The sequence below is a fragment of the Oncorhynchus kisutch genome, linkage group LG5 (assembly GCF_002021735.2).
Source record: "Oncorhynchus kisutch isolate 150728-3 linkage group LG5, Okis_V2, whole genome shotgun sequence".
NCBI classification, from domain to species: domain Eukaryota; kingdom Metazoa; phylum Chordata; class Actinopteri; order Salmoniformes; family Salmonidae; genus Oncorhynchus; species Oncorhynchus kisutch.
The window spans coordinates 26,646,844-26,671,260 of record NC_034178.2 but is presented as its reverse complement, the minus strand read 5'-3'; the positions used below and the strand labels follow the sequence as shown (position 1 = coordinate 26,671,260).

Below are 24,417 nucleotides of genomic sequence, written 5' to 3'. Positions count from 1 at the left end.
GAGGTTGAAGTAATATCATGTTCAACTACATAAGACATTGGCTCGAATGTAGGTTGTGCCTTTAGATTTCAAGAAAATGAACAACTACGGAATCTTTTTTCACTTCTCATATTGACTTCTCAAACCCCGGCATGGTCTGTTTCGGAAGTTCCCGGAAGTATCGCGATGTTGCGCCTCTGGGTTTAGAAACTCTGTGGTTTAGCCATAATTATGACTTCGTGACTGAGGTAACTAGTGACTACCGCTCCAAGTGTGTCCCATATCCGCATGTGGGAGGAGCTGTTTGGGGTGTTGTGGATCTATCTGTAAAGGGAAAAAAATTCAGTGGGAGTGATTGTCAGCTCTTTTGTTTCTTATTGACATATTACAGTTCATATTGATACGAATTGAAATAGCTAGCTATAGCCATGCCTGGAATAGATAAATTACCGATAGAGGAGACATTCGAGGACAGTCCGCAGGTAATATATTTCACGCTATGCTCTGTAGCCTGCTAGCTTTATATCTCTCGTCTTTGTGCCGTGCAAAAGCGCAGCAAAAGCTAGCCCTGCTAACTCGCTCGAGCAAGCATCAAGAGTTGTCAAATTGCTCAAAAAGTGATAACTGGCCTCGTCATATTTGCCAGCTGTCAATGGTATTATCTATTTATGCAACATTATTAATATCGGCCTTTGCACCACCTGCTAAAAGTATGCACGCGAATGGTTTTCTAGTGAAACACATCACACCCTTGTGTTGATGAACACATAAATGAGCTACTGCCAGGTTACGTGACCATCCTTACTCTATCTGGCTGGCTACTGTTAGTCTCTGGCAGGGTGCACCACTTTCTCCTGCCTAGGGACGAGGTTGCCAAATAACAAAGCACAGAATGTTTAATGAAATTACGTTTGACCATACTCTACCGCATGTTGTTGTCTGTGTGGTTGGTCCTTCAGCTGGTCGACATGTTTTTTTTTAAATATCCACAAGACACTATTATTTACCCGATTTTTTGGAGCGCATGTACTGAGGTTGACATTTCACCTGGCACATGCGCAAACATTCCTTACCCCAGGATACTTCAACTGGCGATAACCCGGGAGAATAAAGAAAAGGAGCACACTCTGTTGCTGCGTAAATCTGGTAGATTTATTGACGGGACAAGTAAACGATCAGATTTATGCTGCAACAGAGCGCTCCTTTTTTTATTAACCTGGAAAGACACTAGTTGAAGTATCCTGGGGTAAGGAATGTTTTGGGGATTTTCAAGTCCCTCAGTCTAGTACCGGATTTCCCCTTTTTCATTTAAGATGGGCTGAAGCGAGTTTGGGTATACCTTCGTTCCATTGATATACAGTACCAGTCAAAAGTTTGGACATACCTACCTATTCAAGGGTTTTTCTTTATTTTTTAATTTTCTACATTGTAAAATAATAGTGAAGACAAAACTATGAAACACACATGGAATCATGTATTAACCAAAAACGTGTTAAACAAATAAAAAATGTATTTGAGATCCTTCAAAGTAGCCACCCTTTGCCTCTATGACAACTTTGAAAACTCTTGGCATTCTCTCAACCAGCTTCATGAGGTAGTCACCTGGAATGCATTTCAATTAACAGGTGTGCCTTGTTCATTTGTGGAATTTCTTTCCTTCTTAATGCATTTGAGCCAATCAGTTGTGTTGTGACAAGGTAGGGGTGGTATACAGAAGATAGCCCTATTTGGTCAAAAAACAAGTTCATATTATGGCAAGAACAGCTCAAAAAAGCAAAGAGAAATGACATTCCATCATTACTTTAAGACATGAAGGTCAGTCAATCTGGAAAATTTCAAGAACTTTGAAAGTTTCTTCTAGTGCAGTCCCAAAAACCATCAAGCGCTATGATGAAACTGTCTCTCATGAGGACTGCCACAGGAAAGGAAGACCCAGAGTTACCTCTGCTGCAGAGGATAAGTTCATTAGAGTTACCAGCCTCAGAAATTGCAGCCCAATTAAATTCTTCAGAGTTCAAGTAACACACACATCCCAACATCAACTTTTCAGAGGAGACTGAATCAGGCCTTCATGGTCAAAGTTTTTCAAAGAAACCACTACCAAAGGACACCAATAATAACAAGACTTGCTTGGGCCAAGAAACACAAGCAATAGACATTAGACCGGTGGAAATCTGTCCTTTGGTCTGATGAGTCCAAATTTGAGATTTTTGGTTCCAACCTCCCTGTTTTTGTGAGATGCAGATTAGGTTTACGGATGATCTCTGCATGTGTGGTTCCCAACGTGAAGCATGGAGGAGGTGTGATGGTGTGGGGATGCTTTGCCGGTGACACTGATTGTGATTAATCAGCATGGCTACTACAGCATTCTGCAAGAATACGCCATCCCTTCTGGTTTGCGCTTAGTGGGACTATAATTTGTTTTTCAACAGGACAATGACCCAACACACCTCCAGGCTGTGTAAGGGCTATTTGACCAAAAAGCAGGGTGATGGAGTGCTGCATCAGATGACCTGGCCTCCACACTCACCCAACCTCAACCCAATTGAGATGGTTTGAGATGAGAATCTAAAATATATTTAGATTTGTTTTACACTTTTTTTGGTTACTACATGATTTCATATTGTTATTTCATAGTTTTGATGTCTTCACAAATGATTCTTCAATGTAGAAAATAGTAAAAAAATAAAGAAATTATTACGTTTTTCTTCCATCGAAAGAGAGTCGGACCAAAATGCAGCGTGGTTAATTCAATACATCTTTAATAAACGAAAAAACACAAACAATACAAAAACAAGAAACGGAACGTGAAAACCTAAACAGCCTATCTGGTGACAACTAACACAGAGACAGAAACACTCAAATAATATGGCTGCCTAAATATGGTTCCCAATCAGAGACAACGAGAATCACCTGCCTCTTATTGAGAACCCCTCAGGCAACCATAGACTTTGCTAGAACACCCCACTAAGCCACAATCCTAAAACCTACGAAAAACCCCCATACATAAATACAACACAAAATAAACCCATGTCACACCCTGGCCTGACCAAATAAATATAGAAAACACAAAATACTAAGACCAGGGCGTGACAGAAATACCCTTGAATGAGTAGGTGTGTCCAAACTTTTGACTTGTACTGTATATTCATGTCACCAGTCAACTCCATTACACTCAAGTTACTTTAACTTCAACCAGTGAATTCTAGCGATGGCTAGCTATGCTAGTTATTCTACCAGTCTGCCTTAGTGGGTGTTAGCATGCTAATAGCACACCCTGCACATGAAAATTTGATTTTGTAAGGGGTATGCAGTGGGTTGAAAGCTATGTCACCAACGTATGTTGTATCGGACATTTCAAACAACACCCCCAGCTAATGCAATAACAGTCATTGTATTTCATTTAAGAGAATGAACCAGATTTATCAAGGCAACCTTCGGCCTAATTTGACTGGGTGCCAACGGCAGATTTAGGTCTTTTTTTCCTCATCTGTAACCCCAGTATGATCCATGTGAGCGCAGCGAAAGTTCACTCCGTGAGGAACTAATGTGCAGCGCTGTATTTGGTGTCCACCGCCTAGCTCACGCAACTCTAAGAACAAAGGAATGTTTGGGCCAAAAAGAGGGTCCGACCACTGAGATTTGAGCTAATGATCAACATCTACATAGGTGTGAATTGCAGTATATTACCAGGTGCCATGTACTCAGGTAGAAGCCACATGAGCCTAGTCCAAACAAAGAAAACCATGTTTCAAAGCTGACACGTGCATCCAGGTATAATTGTGTGGGTGAGTCAATTTATTTTAACGACATTGTTTACCATGATTTAATACATGTTATTAACAGTGTACTCCATTTTAAAATAAACTTTATTTACATGAAACAAAATGTTTAGCCTAAGGGCATTTCCATCGAAAAGGACGCGTGAGCACCAACATGTAAAGTTCTTAGGAGCATATCAAATTGGGGGTTAAATGAAAGCGAAGACTATGTTTTTGGTAAATGAAGTCAATGATATATTTTGGGACAATTTTCCATCTTAAAAATATGGCATAAGTTCATGGTTTCATTTTCTCAATGAACAGATGGAAAGGGGTTCTTAGACAACATCTACCAGAACAAGTTTTAAAGGGAATCAAATGAATCGAAACACAATCATGTTGACGTAAAGACCCCTACCAACTAATATCAACACTTATCTATAGTGTAGAAGAAATTGTTTACCTTCTGTAAGATATGTTGCCTTGTAATTCTGTTACCAAAAACCCACATCTTTAATATATTTTCTAATGTCTCTCCCTTACAGAAGTAACAAGTAATGGTAGACCTACCAATGGTAGACCTATAGTGATTTTACTGATGTCAATTTTGTTTATGAATTATGAATTGATTCAAACTCATTACCTCTCCCAGCTCTTACGGACACCTAGCCATGAGCCCCCCCTCTTTCCATATACTGTAACCATCATTGGATCGTACAGTACAGTGGGTAGAGTAAAGTACAAAACAGTAGAGTATAGTACTGTGAGTAGAGTAGAGTACAATAAAAAAAGAGTACAGTAGAGTAATGTAATGCCTTTTATAAATAGTTTTTGGCTTGACTATGAGCGCTGCACAGAGAGAACCATCACATTCATGCATTTTAATTTTCTAAGCATTTGATATGTCATCCAATCCCTATCAGCTACTGTACTGTATGTAGCTAGCTACCTAGAGTATCCAACAAAACATGTACAATACAGTTGTAGGCTATTCGTCAGTCTTTCCTGTCTGTTGCAGAACAGTCTGGCTCTGAACAGCAGTGTCAATGGAAATAGGCCATAGAAATAGAATACATTCCATTCTAGTCATTCTATTTCTATGGTTGAGGCGCTATACTATACTAGAGTTGGTCCATATTGCGATAAATTACCTGAATTAATGCGATAACAATAAAGTGCACCACAATTATAAATATTTATTATCCTTTAAACTACTACTCACTGTTGTCGTGCTCGAGACCGTTCTCAAGTCTGGACTCAAGACCACATATTGAGTGTCTCGGTCTTGTCTCGGATACATTTTTACTCGGTCCCGGACAAAGAGGACTCAGGCAAGACCAGAGGAGTAAAAAATACACTGCTCAAAAAAATAAAGGGAACACTAAAATAACACATCCTAGATCTGAATGAATGAAATATTCTTATTAAATACTTTTTTCTTTACATAGTTGAATGTGCTGACAACAAAATCACACAAAAATGATCAATGGAAATCAAATTTATCAACCCATGGAGGTCTGGATTTGGAGTCACACTCAAAATTAAAGTGGAAAACCACACTACAGGCTGATCCAACTTTGATGTAATGTCCTTAAAACAAGTCAAAATTAGGCTCAGTAGTGTGTGTGGCCTCCACGTGCCTGTATGACCTCCCTACAATGCCTGGGCATGCTCCTGATGAGGTGGCGGATGGTCTCCTGAGGGATCTCCTCCCAGACCTGGACTAAAACATCCGCCAACTCCTGGACAGTCTGTGGTGCAACGTGGCGTTGGTGGATGGAGCGAGACATGATGTCCCAGATGTGCTCAATTGGATTCAGGTCTGGGGAACGGGCGGGCCAGTCCATAGCATCAATGCCTTCCTCTTGCAGGAACTGCTGACACACTCTAGCCACATGAGGTCTAGCATTGTCTTGCATTAGGAGGAACCCAGGGCCAACCGCATCAGCATATGGTCTCACAAGGGCTCTGAGGATCTCATCTCGGTACCTAATGGCAGTCAGGCTACCTCTGGCGAGCACATGGAGGAAAGAAATGCCACCCCACACCATGACTGACCCACCGCCAAACCGGTCATGCTGGAGGATGTTGCAGGTAGCAGAACGTTCTCCACGGCGTCTCTAGACTCTGTCACGTCTGTCACATGTGCTCAGTGTGAAACTGCTTTCATCTGTGAAGAGCACAGGGCGCCAGTGGCGAATTTGCCAATCTTGGTGTTCTCTGGCAAATGCCAAACGTCCTGCACGGTGTTGGGCTGTAAGCACAAACCCCACCTGTGGATGCCGGGCCCTCATACCACCCTCATGGAGTCTGTTTCTGACCGTTTGAGCAGACACATGCACATTTGTGGCCTGCTGGAGGTCATTTTGCTGGGCTCTGGCAGTTCTCCTCCTGCTCCTCCTCCGCACAGGCGGAGTTGGCGGTCCTGCTGCTGGGTTGTTGCCCTCCTACGGCCTCCTCCACGTCTCCTGATGTACTGGCCTGTCTCCTGGTAGCGCCTCCATGCTCTGGACACTACGCTGACAGACACAGCAAACCTTCTTGCCACAGCTCGCATTGATGTGCCATCCTGGATGAGCTGCACTACCTGAGCCACTTGTGTGGGTTGTAGACTCCGTCTCATGCTACCACTAGAGTGAAAGCCCCGCCACAGCATTCAAAAGTGACCAAAACATCAGCCAGGAAGCATAGGAACTGAGAAGTGGTCTGTGGTCACCACCTGCAGAACCACTCCTTTATTGGGGGTGTCTTGCTAATTGCCTATAATTTCCACCTGTTGTCTATTCCATTTGCACAACAGCATGTGCAATTTATTGTCAATGTTGCTTCCTAAGTGGACAGTTTGATTTCACAGAAGTGTGATTGACTTGGAGTTACATTGTGTTGTTTAAGTGTCCCCTTTGTTTTTTTAGGCATGTTATATAATTACCAGCTCCCGTTCAGTCGGTATATGAAACTTCTTGGTCGGGTCAAACATCCACACTCCTTTCATGACACATACATTTTTCTCAATCACGTACAAGCATTTTCTGATCTGTTGAAACAGCAATGAGCAAGTGCTCAAATACATTTATATAACTTATGATATTTTTTTTTAGCCTTTGTGCCTGTTGAATATCTTAGATCCCCTTATGCCAACCTTTAAAAACCAATATCATCCGTGAATACAAAATTCACTGTTAACTGTTTTGTTCACAGAATCTTAAGACATTGTTTTGATCAGAAGAGAAATGTGTGCAATTGTCTTCACTGTTTCCAGCAATCAGTAAATACTAGTGCACAAATGTCTAAATCCCCCCCCCCCTCCCCATCAGTGTCCCACCATGTACAATATAGGCAACGAGCTAGGCAATGGTGATTGTTTAATTTTATATTGCAGAGAATGAAGTTGGATTACTTCTAAGTGACTTTGGGTTAGTCCTAAATCGTCTTAACCAACATTGTGACTTTCCAATTATAATATTGCTTTGGTGTGGATTGAGGCCTGTACAGTGCATTTGGAAAGTATTCAGACGTCTTGACTTTTTCCACATTTTGTTACGTTACAGCCTTACTCTAAAATTGATTCAATCGTTTTTTTCTCTCATCAATATACACACAGTACCCCATAATGACAAAGCAAAAACAGGTTTGGAAATATCTCATTTTACATAAGTATTCAGACCCTTCACTCAGTACTTTGTTGAAGAACCTTTGGCAGTGATTACAGCCTCAAGTCTTCTTGGGTATGCTTGGCACACATTTATTTGGGGAGTTTCTCCCATTTTTCTCTCTGTCAGGTTGGATGGGGAGCGTTGCTGCACAGATGTTCGATTGGGTTCAAGTCTAGGCTCTGGCTGGGCCACTCAAGGACATTCAGAGACTTGTGCCGAAGACACTCCTGTGTTGTTGGCTGTCTGCTTAGGGTCGTTGTCCTATTGGAAGGTGAACCTTTGCCCCAGCCTGAGATCCTGAGTGCTTCGGAGCAGGTTTTCATCAAGTATCTCTCTGTACTTTGCTCTGTTTATCTTTCCCTCGATCCTGACTAGTCTCCCAGTCCCTGCCGCTGAAAAATATCCCCACAGCATGATGCTGCCACCACAATGCTTCACCATAGGGATGGTGCCAGGTTTCCTCCAGACGTGTCGCTTGGCATTTAAGCCAAAGAGTTCAATCTTGATTTTATCAGACCAGAGAGTCTTGTTTCACATGGTGTGAGAGCCCTTTAGGTGCCTTTTGGCAAACTCCAAGCGGATTGTCAGTTAAGAACAAATTCTTATTTACAACGGCAGCTTAGGAACAGTGGGTTAACTGCCTTGTTCAGGGGCAGAACGACAGATGTTTTACCTTGTCGGCTCGAGGATTCGATCTAGCAGTCTTTCAGCCACTGGTCCAACTCTCTAACCACTAGGCTACCTGCCGCCCCTGTAACGTAAGTGAGTGTATATACTGTACTCGATACCATCTACTGCATCTTACCTATGACGTTCTGTACTATCACTCATTCATATCTTTATGTACATATTCTTTATCCCTTTACACTTGTGTGTATAAGGTAGTAGTTTTGGAATTGTTAGGTTAGATTACTCGTTGGTTATTACTGCATTGTCGGAACTAGAAGCACAAGCATTTCGCTACACTCGCATTAACATCTGCTAACCATGTGTATGTGACAAATACATTTGATTTGATTTGATTTGAAATGTGGAAAAAGTCAGAGTCTGAATACTTCCCGAAATGCACCGTATATGTGGGATACAGCGTTGAGGTAGTTATTAAAAAATAATGTTAAACACTATTATTGCACACAGAGTGAGTCCATGCAACTTATTATGTGACTTGTTAAGCACATTTTTACTCCTGAACTTATTTAGGCTTGCCATAACAAAGGGGTTGAGTACTTCTTTCCAATTTGACATTAAGGGGTATTTGCAAATTAATACATTTTAAATTCAGGTTGTAACACAACAAAAGTCAAGGGCTGTGAATAATTTCTGAAGTCACTGTCATTTTTAATGATTGTACAGTGCCAGTCAAAAGTTTGGACAAACCTACACATTCAAGGGTTTTTCTATAGTGAAGACGTCAAAACTATGAAATAACACATATGAGTCATGTAGTAACCAAAAAAAGTGTTAAACAAATCAACATATATTTTAGATTTGAGTTTCTTCAAAGTAGCCACCCTTTGCCTTGATGACAGCTTTGCACACGCTTGGCATTTTCTCAACTAGCTTCACCTGGAAAGTTCCCACATATGCTGAGGACTTGTTGGCTGTTTTCCTTCACTCTGCAGTTCAACTCATCCCAAACCATCTTAATTGGCTGGAGGTCGGGGGATTGTGGAGGCTAGGTCATCTGATGTTGTACTTCATCAAATCAAATCCATTTTTATTAGTCACATGCGCCAAATACAACCAATGTAGACCTTATAGTGAAATGCTTACTTACTTAACCAACAGTGCAGTTAAAAAACAATCAGAATAAAAAATGAAAGCAACAAGTAATTAAAGAGCAGCAGTAAAATAACAATAGTGAGACCATATACAGGGGGGTACCGGTACAGAGTCAATGTGTGGGGGCACCGGTTAGTTGAGGTAATACAGTTGAAGTTGGAAGTTTACATACACTTAGGCTGTAGTCTTTAAAACTAGTTTTTCAACCACTCCACAAATTTCTTCTTAACAAACTATAGTTTTGGCAATTCGGTTAAGACATCTACTTTGACCACACAGCCGTCATACCACTCAGGAAGTAAACACGTTCTGTCTCCTAGAGATTAATGTATTTTGGTGCAAAAAGTGCAAATCAATCCCAGAACAACAGCAAAGGACCTTGTGAAGATGCTGGAGGAAACAGGTACGAAAGTATCTATATCCACAGTAAAACGAGTCCTATATCGACATAACCTGAAAGGCTGCTCAGCAAGAAAGAAGCCACTGTTCCAAAACCGCCATAAAAAAAGCCAGACTACAGTTTGCATCTGCACATGGGGACAAAGATGGTACTTTTTGAAGAAATGTCCTTAGGTCTGATGAAACAAAAAGGAAGTGTTTGGTCATAATGACCATCATTATGTTTGGAGGGAAAAGAGGGAGGCTTGCAAGCCAATGAACACCATCCCAACCGTGACCCACAGGTGGTGGCAGCATCATGTTGTGGGGGTGCTTTGCTGCACGAAGGACTGGTGCACTTCACAAAATAGATGGCATCATGAGGTAGGACAATTATGTGGATATATTGAAGCAACATCTCAAGACATCAGTCAGGAAGTTAAAGCTTGGTCGCAAATGGGTCTTCCAAATGGACAATGACCCCAAGCATACTTCCAAAGTAGTGGCAAAATGGCTTAAGGACTACAAAGTCAAGGTATTGGAGTAGCCATCACAAAGCCCTGACCTCAATCCTATAGAAAATGTGTGGGCAGAACTGAAAAGGCGTGTGTGAGCAAGGAGGCCTACAATTCTGACTCCGTTACACGAGCTGTCAGGAGGAATGGGCCAAAATTCACCCAACAATCGTGGGAAGCTTGTGGAAGGCTACCTGAAACGTTTGACTCAAGTTCAACAATTTAAAGGCAATGATACCAAATACCAATTGAGTGTATGTAGACTTCTGACCCACTGGGAATGTGATGAAAGAAATAAAAGCTGAAATAAATCATTCTCTCTACTATTATTCTGACATTTCACATTCTTAAAATTAAGTGGTGATCCTACCAGCCTTAAAACAGGGCATTTTTACTATGATTAAATGTCAGGAATTGTGAAACTGAGTTGAAATGTATTTCGCTAACGTGTATGTAAACTTCCGACTTCAACTGTATATACATGTAGCTAGAGTTATTAAAGTGACTATGCATATATGATAATAACAGAGTAGAAGCGGTGTAAAAGGGGAAGAGGGGGCAGTCTGCGTAGCCATTTCATTAGATTTTCATTAGTCTTATGGCTTGGAAGTAAAAAACTGTTTAGAAGCCTCTTGGACCTAGACTTGGCGCTCCGGTACCCCCTTGCCATGCGGTAGCAGAGAGAACAGTCTATGACTAGGGTGGCTGGAGTCTGACAATTCTTAGGGCCTTCCTCTGACACCGCCTGGTATAGAAGTCCTGGATGGCAGGAAGCTTTGCGCCAGTGATGTACTGGGCCATACGCACTACCCCCTGTAGTGCCTTGCGGTTGGAGGCCAAGTGGTTGCCATACCAGACAGTGATGCAAAAAGTCAGGATGCTCTCGATGGTGCAGCTGTAGAACCTTTTGAGGATCTGAGGACCGATGCCAAATCTTTTCAGTCTCCTGAGGGGGAATAGGTTTTATCGTGCCCTCTTCATCACTCTCCTTCTTGGTCAAATAGGCCTTACACAGCCTGGAGGTCATTGTCCTGTTGTCATTGTCCTGTTGAAAAACAAATGATAGTCCCTATAAGCGCAAACCAGCATGGCTACCACAGCATTCCTCAGCAATTAAACCATCCCATCTGGTTTGCGCTTAGTGGGACTATCATTTGTTTGAGTAGGTGTGTCCAAACTTTTGACTGGTACTGTATGTATTTTGCGAAATTTGTGTTTTGAGAAGACAACTACATTTTAAAAACGCATTTACTGTTTTACAAAAGGCCACAGACTTCTGTGTCTTGTGGACTCTGTTTTGAAAATCTACAACATTGTTCTGAAAAATGCTTGTACACGATTGAGAAAAGACATTACAGTTCATCTATTGAAACCTGGGCATCCTACTTTACTTGTGACATTACTGTCCTTTTACTTTCATTGAAACATATTCTCAACCTTTCCTTCATTCGCTGGTAGGGAAGAATGGGGGAAATTGTTTGAAAGTTGGCGCATTTACTATTATTAGGGGAGACCGGGGAAGTTGTAACATATTTAGTCTTCATCTATTATGGACCTGTTTGGGAATTTTTGTACTTGTTTCATTCCGTTTGCATCTTTTTAAGAAACGTTTTGCAACAGAATCGGCAGAATGTGCAATATACGACTGATTGTCGTATATCTCCCTGATCACACACGCACACAGTTCACTTTCATAGCAGTCACATAAAGCATAACTTTTCTCGTTATATAATTCCTTCTTGCATCTACACACTCTCCTCTCTTCTTTTCCCTTCACTTGTGGACTTCACAACATAACACAACAGCTGTCTGTGACCAGGCGCAAACACCTCTCCAAGCCAAACCTTCATACCATAACCGCTAACCAGCCTACATCGTTGTTACCATATTAACTTTATAGTCAACAAACTAGAACTAACGCAGTAGTAAACCCACAATCTAATCCATGTGTACAATCACGCAGTACAGTGTACAGCAAGCAGTTTAACAGTTACACTGGTGGTCCCCGGTGTCAATAAATTAATAAAACCGAAAGCTTACCTTGGCTTGGAAGAGTTGCGTTGTTGGTTAGCCTTAGCCAGCTAGCTAACATAAATAGCATTCCTCTCTGTTTGAGCCAGGTTGAGTATGCTAAATTAGCTGCTTTAGCGAAGTAAGTGAAAGGTAAACTAAGAAGAAGAAAAAATACAATTAAATATCTCTCTTCTCTGCTGCTTCTCAATTTTTTAAGAAAATAATTTGTTCAAAACTGTTCAACTATTGCCTTCCTCTCTTTGAGTCAACTACTCACCACATTTTATTCACTGCAGTGCTAGCTAGCTGTAGCTTATGCTTTCGGTACTACGTTCATTCTCTGATCCTTTGATTGGATGGGCGAGATGTTAGTTCATACTGCAAGAGATCTGATAGGTTGGAACACGTCGTCATATTTACTCTATAAGTCTGTGGAAGAAGGTGTGAACCATGAGCCTCCTAGGTTTTGTATTGAAGTCAATGTACCCAGAGGAGGGTGCTGTTGAGGCTACTGTAGAACTTCATTGCGAAACAGTGTCTTTAATCAGTTATGTAGTATTTAGTCAAATTGAATTTAAAAAGGATTAAACATTTTATGATCATTATTTCAATTTTTATGAAATTCACTGAGTCGGATGGACCTTCCATTCCACTGAGGAGCCTCCATCGGTGGCTATAGTCAGAGGGGTTGGCTAAAGCTACAGATCTGGGACCAGATTAGCCTTGCACAAGGGTGACATAAGTGTGCCATCTAAGCTACCTACTTCAGGTAAACCTAACCTGAATGTTTCCTGAGTTGAGTGCTTCCTTCATCCAGTGTGTTTCTCTGTTGCCAGACGCGCTCCCTGCTCGGCGTGTTTGAGGAGGATGCAGCTGCCATATCGAAATACTCCCAGCAGCTCTTCCAGGCCATGCACAGAATCTACGATGCACAGGTGAGCAATGACCTCTGGGATATGCTCATGCCAGTTAGTGTCCGGGCTTTTAAAAACAAGCAAAAATGCAAGCATGCACACACTCAATACTCTCACTCACACACACACACACACACACCTTTTCTTTATATTGCTCCTACAGCTAGTTAGATGAAACGGACATGACTCTTTTTTTTTCAGAATGAGTTGAGTGCTGCCACCCATCTCACCTCCAAACTTCTGAAGGGGTATGAGAAACAGGTAGGCCTATGTTCTCAGTGTCAACATGCTGGAATGATGTACAGTATGTATGTATTTCTTTTTCATGCATCTTCCAAGAAACCCTTACGGTTTGAACATTAGTTGAATGCGCTGACTATGTCCCTCCAGATAAGAGCGTCTGATAAATGGCTGAATTCGCAAATGTAAAATGGTTTAGGGCTGACTGGGCTGTCTTTGCAGCGTTTCCCTCTTTGCTGCGATGACGAGGTCATGAGCTCCACTCTGCAGCAGTTTGCCAAAGTCATAGACGAGGTGAGAACACACGCAGCGTGTCCACTGCTCTGCCCTCATTAACTCATCCTCCTCACTGTGGCACGCTGCTGCTCAAATAGGATTACACCGTCTTAACCTTTTTCATCTCTACATTTTCTTAATTACACCACACTATACACACTCTCCCACTTTGCACATTCACCTCTCCTCTACTCTTCTTTTCTCTGTTCTCTTCATCTTAACCTTTTTCTTCTCTCCTTTCCTTTTCTTCCTTCTTTCTTTCTCTCTGTGTCTTAACCTTCATTAGTTACACCACACTGTAAACACTCACACTTTAACCGCTCCCTTCCTTTCTCTTTCTTTCTTTCTTTCTTTCTTTCTTTCTTCTATTGCTTCCTCCATTCCATCCATCTTAACCTCTCCCTTTCTGTTCTCCTTTCCTCCTGTCTGTCTTAACCTCTCCCTTTTTTTCTCTCCTTTCCTTCTATCTGTCTTAACCTCTCCCTTTCTGTTCTCCTTTCCTTCTGTCTGTCTTAACCTCTCCCTTTTTTTCTCTCCTTTCCTTCTCTCTGTCTTAACCTCTCCCTTTCTGTTTTCCTTTCCTTCTCTCTGTCTTAACCTCTCCCTTTCTGTTTTCCTTTCCTTCTCTCTGTCTTAACCTCTCCCTTTCTGTTCTCCTTTCCTTCTGTCTGTCTTAACCTCTCCCTTTCTGTTTTCCTTTCCTTCTATCTGTCTTAACCTCTCCCTTTCTGTTTTCCTTTCCTTCTGTCTGTTTCAACCTCTCCCTTTCTGTTCTCCTTTCCTTCTGTTTGTTTCAACCTCTCCCTTTCTGTTCTCCTTTCCTTCTGTCTGTCTTAACCTCTCCCTTTCTGTTTTCCTTTCCTTCTGTCTGTTTCAACCTCTCCCTTTCTGTTCTCCTTTCCTCCTGTCTGTCTTAACCTCTCCCTTTCTGTTCTCCTTTCCTCCTGTCTGTCTTAACCTCTCCCTTTTTTTCTCTCCTTTCCTTCTCTCTGTCTTAACCTCTCCCTTTCTGTTTTCCTTTCCTTCTGTCTGTTTCAATCTCTCCCTTTCTGTTTTCCTTTCCTTCTGTCTGTCTTAACCTCTCCCTTTCTGTTCTCCTTTCCTTCTGTCTGTCTTAACCTCTCCCTTTCTGTTCTCCTTTCCTTCTGTCTGTCTTAACCTCTCCCTTTCTGTTCTCCTTTCCTCCTGTCTGTCTTAACCTCTCCCTTTTTTTCTCTCCTTTCCTTCTCTCTGTCTTAACCTCTCCCTTTCTGTTTTCCTTTCCTTCTGTCTGTTTCAACCTCTCCCTTTCTGTTTTCCTTTCCTTCTGTCTGTCTTAACCTCTCCCTTTCTGTTCTCCTTTCCTTCTGTCTGTCTTAACCTCTCCCTTTCTGTTCTCCTTTCCTTCTGTCTGTCTGTCTTAAACTCTCCTTTCCTTCTGTCTGTCTTAACCTCTGTCTTAACCTCTCTCTTCCTTCTCTCTCTTCCATCTCTCTAACCTCCCCCACCTCTCCTCTCCACCTGTCTGATGAGGAACACAAGACACATTTCCCTGAGGAGATTCAATAACGTAACTAACCTGTCTTCTCTCCCACAGCTGAGTTCCTGTCATGCAGTGCTGTCCACTCAGCTGGCTGATGCCATGATGTTTCCCATCACTCAGTTTAAGGAGAGGGACTTGAAAGGTAGGACTCTAAACGAGTTCCATTCTCATGTTGTATTGTTTATACAGAGATCATGTACATTAACGAGAGATGGAGACAGATTAGAGGGATGACTGGTGAAGAGGTGGGACTGGGGATCGGAGCCCTGGTCCCCAAGGGCATGTCGTTCAAGGGTGGCTGCGCTTGGTAGTGGCAGAATGTGAGCCGTTTGAAATGGACGTTAACCTTCTCTCTCTCTCTCCCCTACAGAGATCCTGACCCTGAAGGAAGTGTTCCAGATTGCCAGCGATGGTGAGTGAGAACTATTCAGTAAAACATGAACATTTAATGTTGTGATGTTGGCATGATGTCTTGTTACAAAGCCCATGTTGTAAATGTAATAACACATTTTCTGTCGACAGATCACGACATGGCCATCAACAGATACAGCCGTCTCTCTAAAAGGAGGGACAATGAGAAGGTAAGGTTTCTTAATATAACGTGACGTTGTTGTATCAATAACTTCCTCGCCAAATAAAACCTGATATTTGTGTGCGCGCTTCCGTGTGTATGTCTGCATGCGTTTGTTGTGTATGTGTGTGTGCGTGTCTTCTCTCCAGGTGAAGGGCGAGGTGATGGAGGATGTGTACACCTCCAGGAAGAAGCAGCACCAGACCATGATGCACTACTTCACAGCCCTCAACACGCTGCAGTACAAGAAGAAGATGTCCCTCCTGGAGCCACTGCTGGGATACATGCAAGCACAGGTACATCAGCCTTACTTTCTCTCTCTCCTCTCTCTCTCTCTCTCTCTCTCTTCTCTCTCTCTCTCTCGCTCTCTCTCGCTCACTCTGTATTTCTTTCTCTCTCTCTCGCTCTCTCTCTGTATTTCTTTCTCTCTCTCGCTCTCTCTCTGTATTTCTTTCTCTCTCTCTCTCGCTCTCTGTATTTCTTTCTCTCTCTCTCTCGCTCTCTGTATTTCTTTCTCTCTCTCTCTCGCTCTCTATATTTCTTTCTCTCTCTCGCTCTGTATTTCTTTCTCTCTCTCGCTCTCTGTATTTCTCTCGCTCGCTCTCTGTATTTCTTTCTCTCTCTCACGCTCTCTATATTTCTTTCTCTCTCTCGCTCTGTATTTCTTTCTCTCTCTCGCTCTCTGTATTTCTTTCTCTCTCTCGCTCTCTGTATTTCTTTCTCTCTCTCGCTCGCTCTCTGTATTTCTTTCTCTCTCTCGCTCGCTCTCTGTATTTCTTTCTCTCTCTCGCTCGCTCTCTGTATTTCTTTCTCTCTCTCGCTCGCTCTCTGTATTTCTCTCTCTCGCTCGCTCTCTGTATTTCTTTCTCTCTCTCTCTCCCTGCTGGAGCATATATTCAGACCAGCATGTCTGTCTCTCTGTATATCCCAGATCAGCTTCTTCAAGCTGGGATCAGAGAACCTGACCCAGCAGTGGGAAGACTTCCTCACCGACATAGGAACCAGTGTTCAGAAGTAAGCTTCATCTCCTATCCCCCAACCCCTTGAGATTTGTAGAGATCTGAAAAGATTGGATAGTCTTCAGCAATGGTGGTAGCTCCATCTTGCCCTCTATGAGGCCAAGTGGAATTGTCATAATGCTTAAAAAAAATGAAGGCCGGGCGTGTAATGTGTTTGGTTGTGTCCAGTGTCCGCAGGGAGATGGCCGGGGAGATGGATGTGATGCAACAGACCATCCAGGATATGGAGCAGGCCAATGACCTCCTCTACATGCCTGACCCTGACCCCAGCCTGGTTCCTGTCAACCGCAACCTCACACGCAAGGCCGGCTACCTCAACACTCGCAAGTAAGAAATGACTGCCTAGCCAAACAAACTGACCTTCCTCAGTCCTGCAACACTGTAGTTCAAGACCAACATATATTTTAAATAAACCCCTGGGTTAGTAAATCAAATAAAAAGTCTGCTCGTTTCTATTTGAAGCAACAGTAGGGCAGCTCCTGCTTGTTTTTAAACTGATGCTTTTATTCATTTCTAGTGAAAGTGAATACGGTCCAAAATGCCTTAATCGGAACGGCAATATGTTTCTACCATGTTTTTACTCCTAAATGTGTTTCCTAAGTAAAACGGGCTTAGTGTCTTCATCCTGGGAGCGGCAGTACTTCTTCACCCAGGGAGGGAACCTGATGAGCCAGGCGCGGGGGGACGTGGCGGGGGGTCTTGTCATGGATATAGACAACTGCTCCGTCATGGCCGTGGACTGTGAGGACCGACGCTTCTGCTTCCAGATCACATCCTTCGATGGCAAGAAGTAATTGACTGCATATTAAAGCTTGTTTTGTTTTTTTACTAGCGATAACCGCTTTATGAAGTGTTGTTGTTACCTGAAGATTTCTAACTTAGTCACAAAAGAAAATGTGAATTTCCACAGACGTTACTGATGCGCTCGGTCTTTGTTTCAGAGTGGCCATCTTGCAGGCAGAGAGCAGGAAGGATTGTGAAGAGGTGTGACAGTAGTTTTAATGAAATGTATTGTGGATGTGTTTATGTATTGTATAAATGTATAATGTAGCTGTGGTATCTCTTAATTACACTGTCCTGTGCTCCTCTTTCCTCCCTCAGTGGATTGCAACGATTAACAACATCTCAAAGAGGATATATCTCAGTGAGAACCCAGAGGTGAGTATCTTGCTATGCTCTGGAAAAGCCTGTGCTTGCATCATCTTTATATTTAGTTGATATTATTATAGATAGAGCAATGCTCCAACACCCCTGTGTGTGTCCATGGTGTGACATTCACCTAGCCAGTGCTGGATGTCTGGGATGGGATGTGGTTAGTGTGAATCTCATCTGCCCTCTTTCTCTCTGTTGCCAAGTGCATTTCCTCTTTGCTGAAATGCCCTCTTTCTATTGGCAGGAAATCGCAGCCAGAGTGAACCAATCAGCTCTTGAGGCTGTGACACCATCTCCCTCCTTCCAGCAGAGGCATGAGAGTTTGCGGCCGAGCACGTGGGTTTCTGAACCGTCTCTCCTCACACAATCATAGACTTCATTATTTGGGCCTGGAGTTTTTCCTGATCTGACTACGAAAATCTCTAGGCTTGGTTATACACATTACAGCCTATAACTAGCCTAGCCTAGCTCACCCTGTAACTTGGAGACAAGTGTTTTTCCTGGTTTAGTCAAATGGTCTGGAAAAACTCCTGACCCTACTGTAGTGAAAGGTTTCTTGAGTACACCTTTTTTCTTATGTTCAATGAGGCTAGCATCCCTCGTTTCCATCTCTCTAACCTCCATCTCTTTTCTGTTCCCTGGGTCTCGTCCATCCGTCTCTACATCTATCCGTCCCGTGTAGACAAGGGCGGCCACCGGCAGCGCGGGCCAGCAGTGTGAGCTCGGCAGGCTCTGAGACGGCCTCCCCGGCCCTCTCCGTCCTCTCCTTGGACGCACTGGTGGCTCCAAACACGCCCATCCAGTTTGACATCATCTCTCCAGTCAGCGAGGAGGACGCAGGACAGGCGAAGGCTGCCGGACTGGGAAGGTCAGTACTACCCAGGGTTTCCTTAACGGTGTATAGGGGCAGGACTAGCCCATGGTATGTGTTGAATGGAAAATAGTTCTGAGTCTACTACACTGTGCCAGTCACGTTCTTAAGATGTGGGTGTGTTTCTTTGCTCCCCCTTTTTTGAAAGAAGGACCAATCCTTTTGGTGAATCCGGAGGCACACCAGCTCAGGAGAGTGAAGGTAGGTGTGTGTGTGTGTGTGTGTGTGTGTGTGTGTGTGTGTGTGTGTGTGTGTGTGTGTGTGTGTGTGTGTGTGTGTGTGTGTGTGTGTGTGTGTGTGTGTGTGTGTGTGTGTGTGTGTGTGTGTGAGTGAGTGTGTTTCTATCTCAGGTTAAAAGCGAAAGATGAATTTCTGTGAAAAAGAAAAGAAAATTGACAATATGTGTCCATCCAGGCTCTATCCTGCACCAGCTGTTCTTTGCGCGTTTCCTGGGCTGTATGGAGGTGCAGAATGCGGAAAGCTCTGACGTCATCTATGAGACCATGAGACAGATCCTAGCAGCCAGAGCCATACACAACATCTTCAGGATGACAGAGTCTCACCTGCTGGTCACCTGCGAATGCCTCAAGTGAGACACAAGCTCTTTGCCCTTATTATACAGGCATGGAAATTCATTAAATTCACAGACTTATCCTGTGTGTTGTTTTTGTTTTCAGGCTAATCGATCCTCAGACACAAGTCACACGGCTGAGGGTAGGCATGTGACTGATTGATTGTACAGTTGAAGTTTACAAACACTTAGGTTGGAGTCATTAAAACTCATTTTTCAACCACTCCACAAATTTCTTCTTAACAAACTATAGTTTTGGCAAGTCGGTTAGGAATATTTCCAACAATTGTTTACAGACCGATTATTTCACTTATAATTCACTGTATCCCAATTCCAGTGGGTCAGAAGTTTACATACACTAAGTTGACTGTGCCTTTAAACAGCTTGGAAAATTCAAGGAAATTATGTCATACCTTTAGAAGCTTCTGATAGGCTAATTGACATAATTTGAGTCAATTGGTGGTGTATCTGTGGATGTATTTCAAGGCCTACCTTCAAACTCAGTGCATCTTTGCTTGACACCATGGGGAAATCTAAAGAAATCAGCCAAGACCTCCACAAGTCTGGTTTATCCTTGGGAGCAATTTCCAAACGCCTGAAGGTACCACGTTCATCTGTGCAAACAATATTACGCAAGTATAAACACCATGGGACCACACAGCCGTCATACCACTCAGGAAGGAGACGCGTTCTGTCTCCTAGAGATGAACGTACTTTGGTACGAAAAGTGCAAATCAATCCCAGAACAACAGCAAAGGACCTTGTGAAGATGCTGGAGGAAACGGGCACAAAAGTATCTATATCTACAGTAAAATGAGTCCTATATCGACATAACCTGAAAGGCCGCTCAGAAAGGAAGAAGCCACTGCTCTAAAACCGCCATAAAGACACCAGGCTACAGTTTGCAACTGCACACAGGGTCAAAGATCATACTTTTTGGGGAAATGTCCTCTGGTCTGATGAAACAAAAATAAAACAGTTTGGCTATAATATCCATTGTTATGTTTGGAGGAAAAAGAGGGAGGCTTGCAAGCCGAAGAACACCATCCCAACCGTGAAGCACGGGGGTGGCAGCATCATATTGTGGGGGTGCTTTGTTGCAGGAGGGACTGGTGCACTTCACAAAATAGATGGCATCGTGAGGAAAGAAAATTATGTGGATATAATGAAGCAACATCTCAAGACATCAGTCAGGAAGTCGAAGCTTGGTCGCAAATGGGTCTTCCAAACGGACAATGACCCCAAGCATACTTCCAAAGGCGAACAAAGTCAAGGTATTGGAGTGGCCATCACAAAGCCCTGACCTCAATCGTATAGAAAATTTGTGGGCAGAAATGAACACGCGTGTGTGAGCAAGGAGGCCTACAAACCTGACTTAGTTACACCAGCTCTGTCAGGAGGAATGGGCCAAAATTCACCCAACTTATTGTGGGAAGCTTGTGGAAGGCTACCCGAAACGTTTGACCCAAGTTAAACAATTTAAAGGCAATGCTACCAAATACTAATTGAGTGTATGTAAACTTCTGACCCACTGGGAAATCATTCTCTCCGCTATTATTCTGACATTTCACATTTTAAAAGAAAGTGGTGATCTTAACTGACCTAAGACAGGGATTTGTTACTAGGATTAAATATCAGGAATTGTGAAACTGAGTTTAAATGTATTTGGCTAAGGTGTATGTAAACTTCCAACTTCAACTGTATGTAATATCACTGTCAAGATATACATGAGGTTGTCGAGACTTGATGTTTCACGTGACTTCTTGATTTCCTTCTCTCTCTGCCCCAGTTCCCTCTCTCCAGCGTGGTGTTGTGTGCTGCCCACCAGGAGAACAAGCGTCTGTTTGGATTTGTTCTGCAGACTGCAGAAGGCAGGGTAGACGGACGACCAATCATTGTCTGCTACATCTTTGAGTCCAACAATGATGGGGAAAAGGTAGATTCTTCTCTGCTGTGTAGGTAGAGCATGATATGTAGGTAGAGCCAGTAGTTTAGGGCTGTAACTAGGGCATAGTTACACCACATTTTCCTGGTCAACCACACATGCCAATGTATTTTTATGATCAGGAACAAGTCCTGGCTAGGAATAAGCATATTGTGTCTATGTAGTAATGGCACTATCAGTTAAAACAGCTTATAGTTTCCGTGTTGTGGCAAAATGAAGACATTTGCATGTGTGTCTACTGTTACCCATGGTCATTTCTCGTTATCTCCGAGTGTATGTTGTGTTGTCCTCCTTTCAGATCTGTGACAGTGTGGGGCTGGCCAAACAGATAGCGTTCCACTCAGAGATGGTAAGAAATGTGAGAAGTCGAGGTCTCTGTTCTAGTGGAATTCATTTGTTAAGATGAACCGTCGTTGCTCACGTGGGACCTTTACTGTTTTCATTTTTTTTTTTTGCTGACTCAGGATCGCAAAGCCACGGAGAAGAAGAAGGAGCAGGACAGGGCCAAGGAGAAACAGCAGGAGGAGCTGAGTAAACAGAAACAGATTGAAAAGGTGTCCCAGAAATTCTATCAAAATCACAATATAGTATCCTATTCTCGTTGACTCATAAATCAACGCCTATCTTGGCCGGTTTCTTGTCTGTAATCACAGCTGTATTACATTCTGTGTTCAATGATGTTACAGTAAACGGAATGATTTGATTAATTGATTTGATTAATCAATGAATTTTCATGAACCCACAGGACCTAGAGGAACAGAGCCGTTTGATTGCCGCCTTCAGTCGCCCCACCCCCCTTGCCGCTGGCACTGACGGACAGTTCCTGGTGCTGAGCAACAGCCAGTCAGAGGACAGCGATGCAGGAGTGGAGGGGCGGGAGAAGGGTGAGTCAGAGGCCTAACAGAATGGAACCGAGAGATGTTACTGTTGGCTTTCACTGAATACTACTTTGGATGACCAAACCACTGGAAGTCAGTCATTTTCAATGGAGGGAGGCAACTTGAAGAGGTGACTTGAGGAGACCATGAGAGATGCAACCATTGGGGACAATTTCAACTTACAAGCCAAAGTTCAACTTTTATGCAAATCATCAGCGATGCAACTGCTGGCTTTGATCCTCTGCTGGATAGGCTACCCCCCCCCCCCCCCCCAATGTGCTGTTCAGAGGAAACACCCACGAGAGACATAGCCTTGTCCCAGATCTGTTTGTGCTTTTGCCTACTCCATTGTCATTGTCGAACCAAACAATTGCATGACAATTCCAGAAGGAGTTGGCAAGAGAGCAGAAACAGACTCGCACCCAGGCTACAAGGGACAGGCTTGACTATGTGTTACCACAAAGTAGTATCCCATGAAAACAGACAGTTAGAGATGGACTTGGTTCCTCTCCAGACGCCCACCTTGGCTCCTCAACCCTGGGCCTGCACAAATACAGCCTCTCTGGTTTCACCTCTGGCTCCTACTGTTGGTCAATGAAGGAACAGGATTCAGAGTGCAGATAAACTTGATCAATAAAGGGCAAAAAAAAATACTTCATAACATAAAAAAATTGGAAAAAAAAGACCCCACAAGCTAAGAAAAGAAGAGTAGAAAAAGAACTGTGTGACTGAACAATCAAAAGAATCCTTCCGGATCATTCTCCACCTTGTGTAAATGATCATGTATTTTATAGTCGCAATTATATAGAAGTATACTGTCAGATAATATGGAAGAAGAAAAATAATGCTTTTCTGGTTTTGTTTATTTGGAAATTCAGGTGCAGTTCTGACTGAATACTATGGCTTCCTAAAAGTTAGAGATTATAGAGTGTACTAATATGGAGGGAAGACATTGCACATGTTAATACTGTAATAATAGATTTCTGTATTGTTTGCGTAAACAGTATACGTATTGTCTAATTAAGCAATAAGGCCCGAAGGGGTGTGGTATATGGCCAATATACCATGGCTAAGAGCTGTTCTTATGCACGAAGCAACACCAAGTGCCTGGATACAGCCCTTAGTCGTTAGTCGTGGTGTATTGGCCGTATACCCCCCCCCCCCCCCCCCCCCAAGGTGCCTTATTGCTATTATAAACTATTTACCGATATAATTATAGTAGTAAAACATGTTTTGTCAAACCGCGGTATGCGGTCTGATATACCATGGCTGTCAGCCAATCAGAATTCAGAGCTCGAAGCACCCAGTTTATAATCTACAGCTGTGAAAAAGTACTTGCCCCCTGTATGATTTTTTTCTGTTTTTGCATATTTTTGATACTAAATGTTATCAGATCTTCAACCAAAACCTAATATTAGATAAAGGGAACCTGAGTTTACAAATAACACAAAAAAAGTCATACTTATTTTATTGATTTAATTAAAAAAGTTATGCAACACCCAATTCCCCTGTGTGAAAAAGTGATTTCCCCCTTACACTCAGTAACTGGTTGTGCCACCTTTTAGCTGCAATGACTGCAACCAAATGCTTCCTATAGTTGTTGATCAGTCTCTCACATTGCTGTGGAGGAATGTTGGCCCACTCTTGCCTGCAGAACTGCTTTAACTCAGCAAGATTTGTGGGTTTTCATGCATGAACTGCTCGTTTCAAGTCCTGCCACAACATCTCAATTGGGATTAGGTCTGGAATTTGACTAGGCCATTCCAAAACTTCAAATGTATTGCTTTTTATCCATGTTCATGTAGACTTGTTTTGGATCATTGTCTTGCTGAATGACACAGCTGTGCTTCAGCTCACAGACGGATGGTCTGACATTCTCCTGCAGAATTCATGGTTCCTTCTATTGAAGAAAGTCGTCTAGGTCCTGAGGCAGCAAAGCATCCCCAAACCATCACACTGCCACCACCATGCCTGATCGTTGGTATGAGGTTCTTACTGTGAAATGCAGTGTTTGGTTTTCGCCAGGCATAATAGGACCCATCTCATCCAAAAGGTTGACTCAAGTTTGCCAAAAAAGCACCTGGACGCACCTGGATGATCATCAAGACTCTTTGAATGATGATTTATGGACAGATGAGTCAAAAGTATGACTTTTTGGACGGTATTGGTCCCGTTATGCCTGGTGGAAACCTAACACAGCATTCCGCAGTAAGAACCCTGGTTCTCGGCGGTGGTGTGATGGTTTGGGGATGCTTTGCTGCCTCAGGACCTTGTCTACACTCAGCCTCTCGTCGTTAGCTAACAGGTTTGCATGTGCTTTGGATCCTATCATGAAGATAAATAATTGTCACATACATCCTTGTCAGTTCTTTTTTTT

The 24,417-nt window shown here is 42.9% G+C and overlaps 1 protein-coding gene across 2 annotated transcripts; it reads left to right on the top strand.

Moving 5' to 3' along the window:
* The first annotated feature begins 275 nt into the window (after positions 1–275).
* Positions 276–24,394, top strand: LOC109890816 (DCC-interacting protein 13-alpha-like). Of its 2 annotated transcripts, none has more exons than XM_020482861.2 (22): positions 276–461; positions 12,918–13,016; positions 13,197–13,256; positions 13,458–13,529; positions 15,088–15,175; positions 15,404–15,445; positions 15,556–15,614; positions 15,754–15,900; positions 16,536–16,618; positions 16,792–16,950; positions 17,225–17,413; positions 17,565–17,607; positions 17,725–17,781; positions 18,020–18,111; positions 18,458–18,643; positions 18,798–18,847; positions 19,061–19,235; positions 19,324–19,360; positions 21,007–21,153; positions 21,461–21,511; positions 21,627–21,716; positions 21,908–24,394. In XM_020482861.2, exons 1-22 carry the CDS (start codon positions 408–410, stop codon positions 22,061–22,063), a joined length of 2,136 nt encoding a protein of 711 aa, XP_020338450.1. In that variant the 5' UTR covers positions 276–407; the 3' UTR covers positions 22,064–24,394. The 2 variants fall into 2 exon arrangements, with proteins under 2 accessions (XP_020338450.1, XP_020338449.1); XM_020482860.2 differs by having other exon boundaries at positions 18,795–18,847.
* The last annotated feature ends 23 nt before the right edge of the window (positions 24,395–24,417 follow it).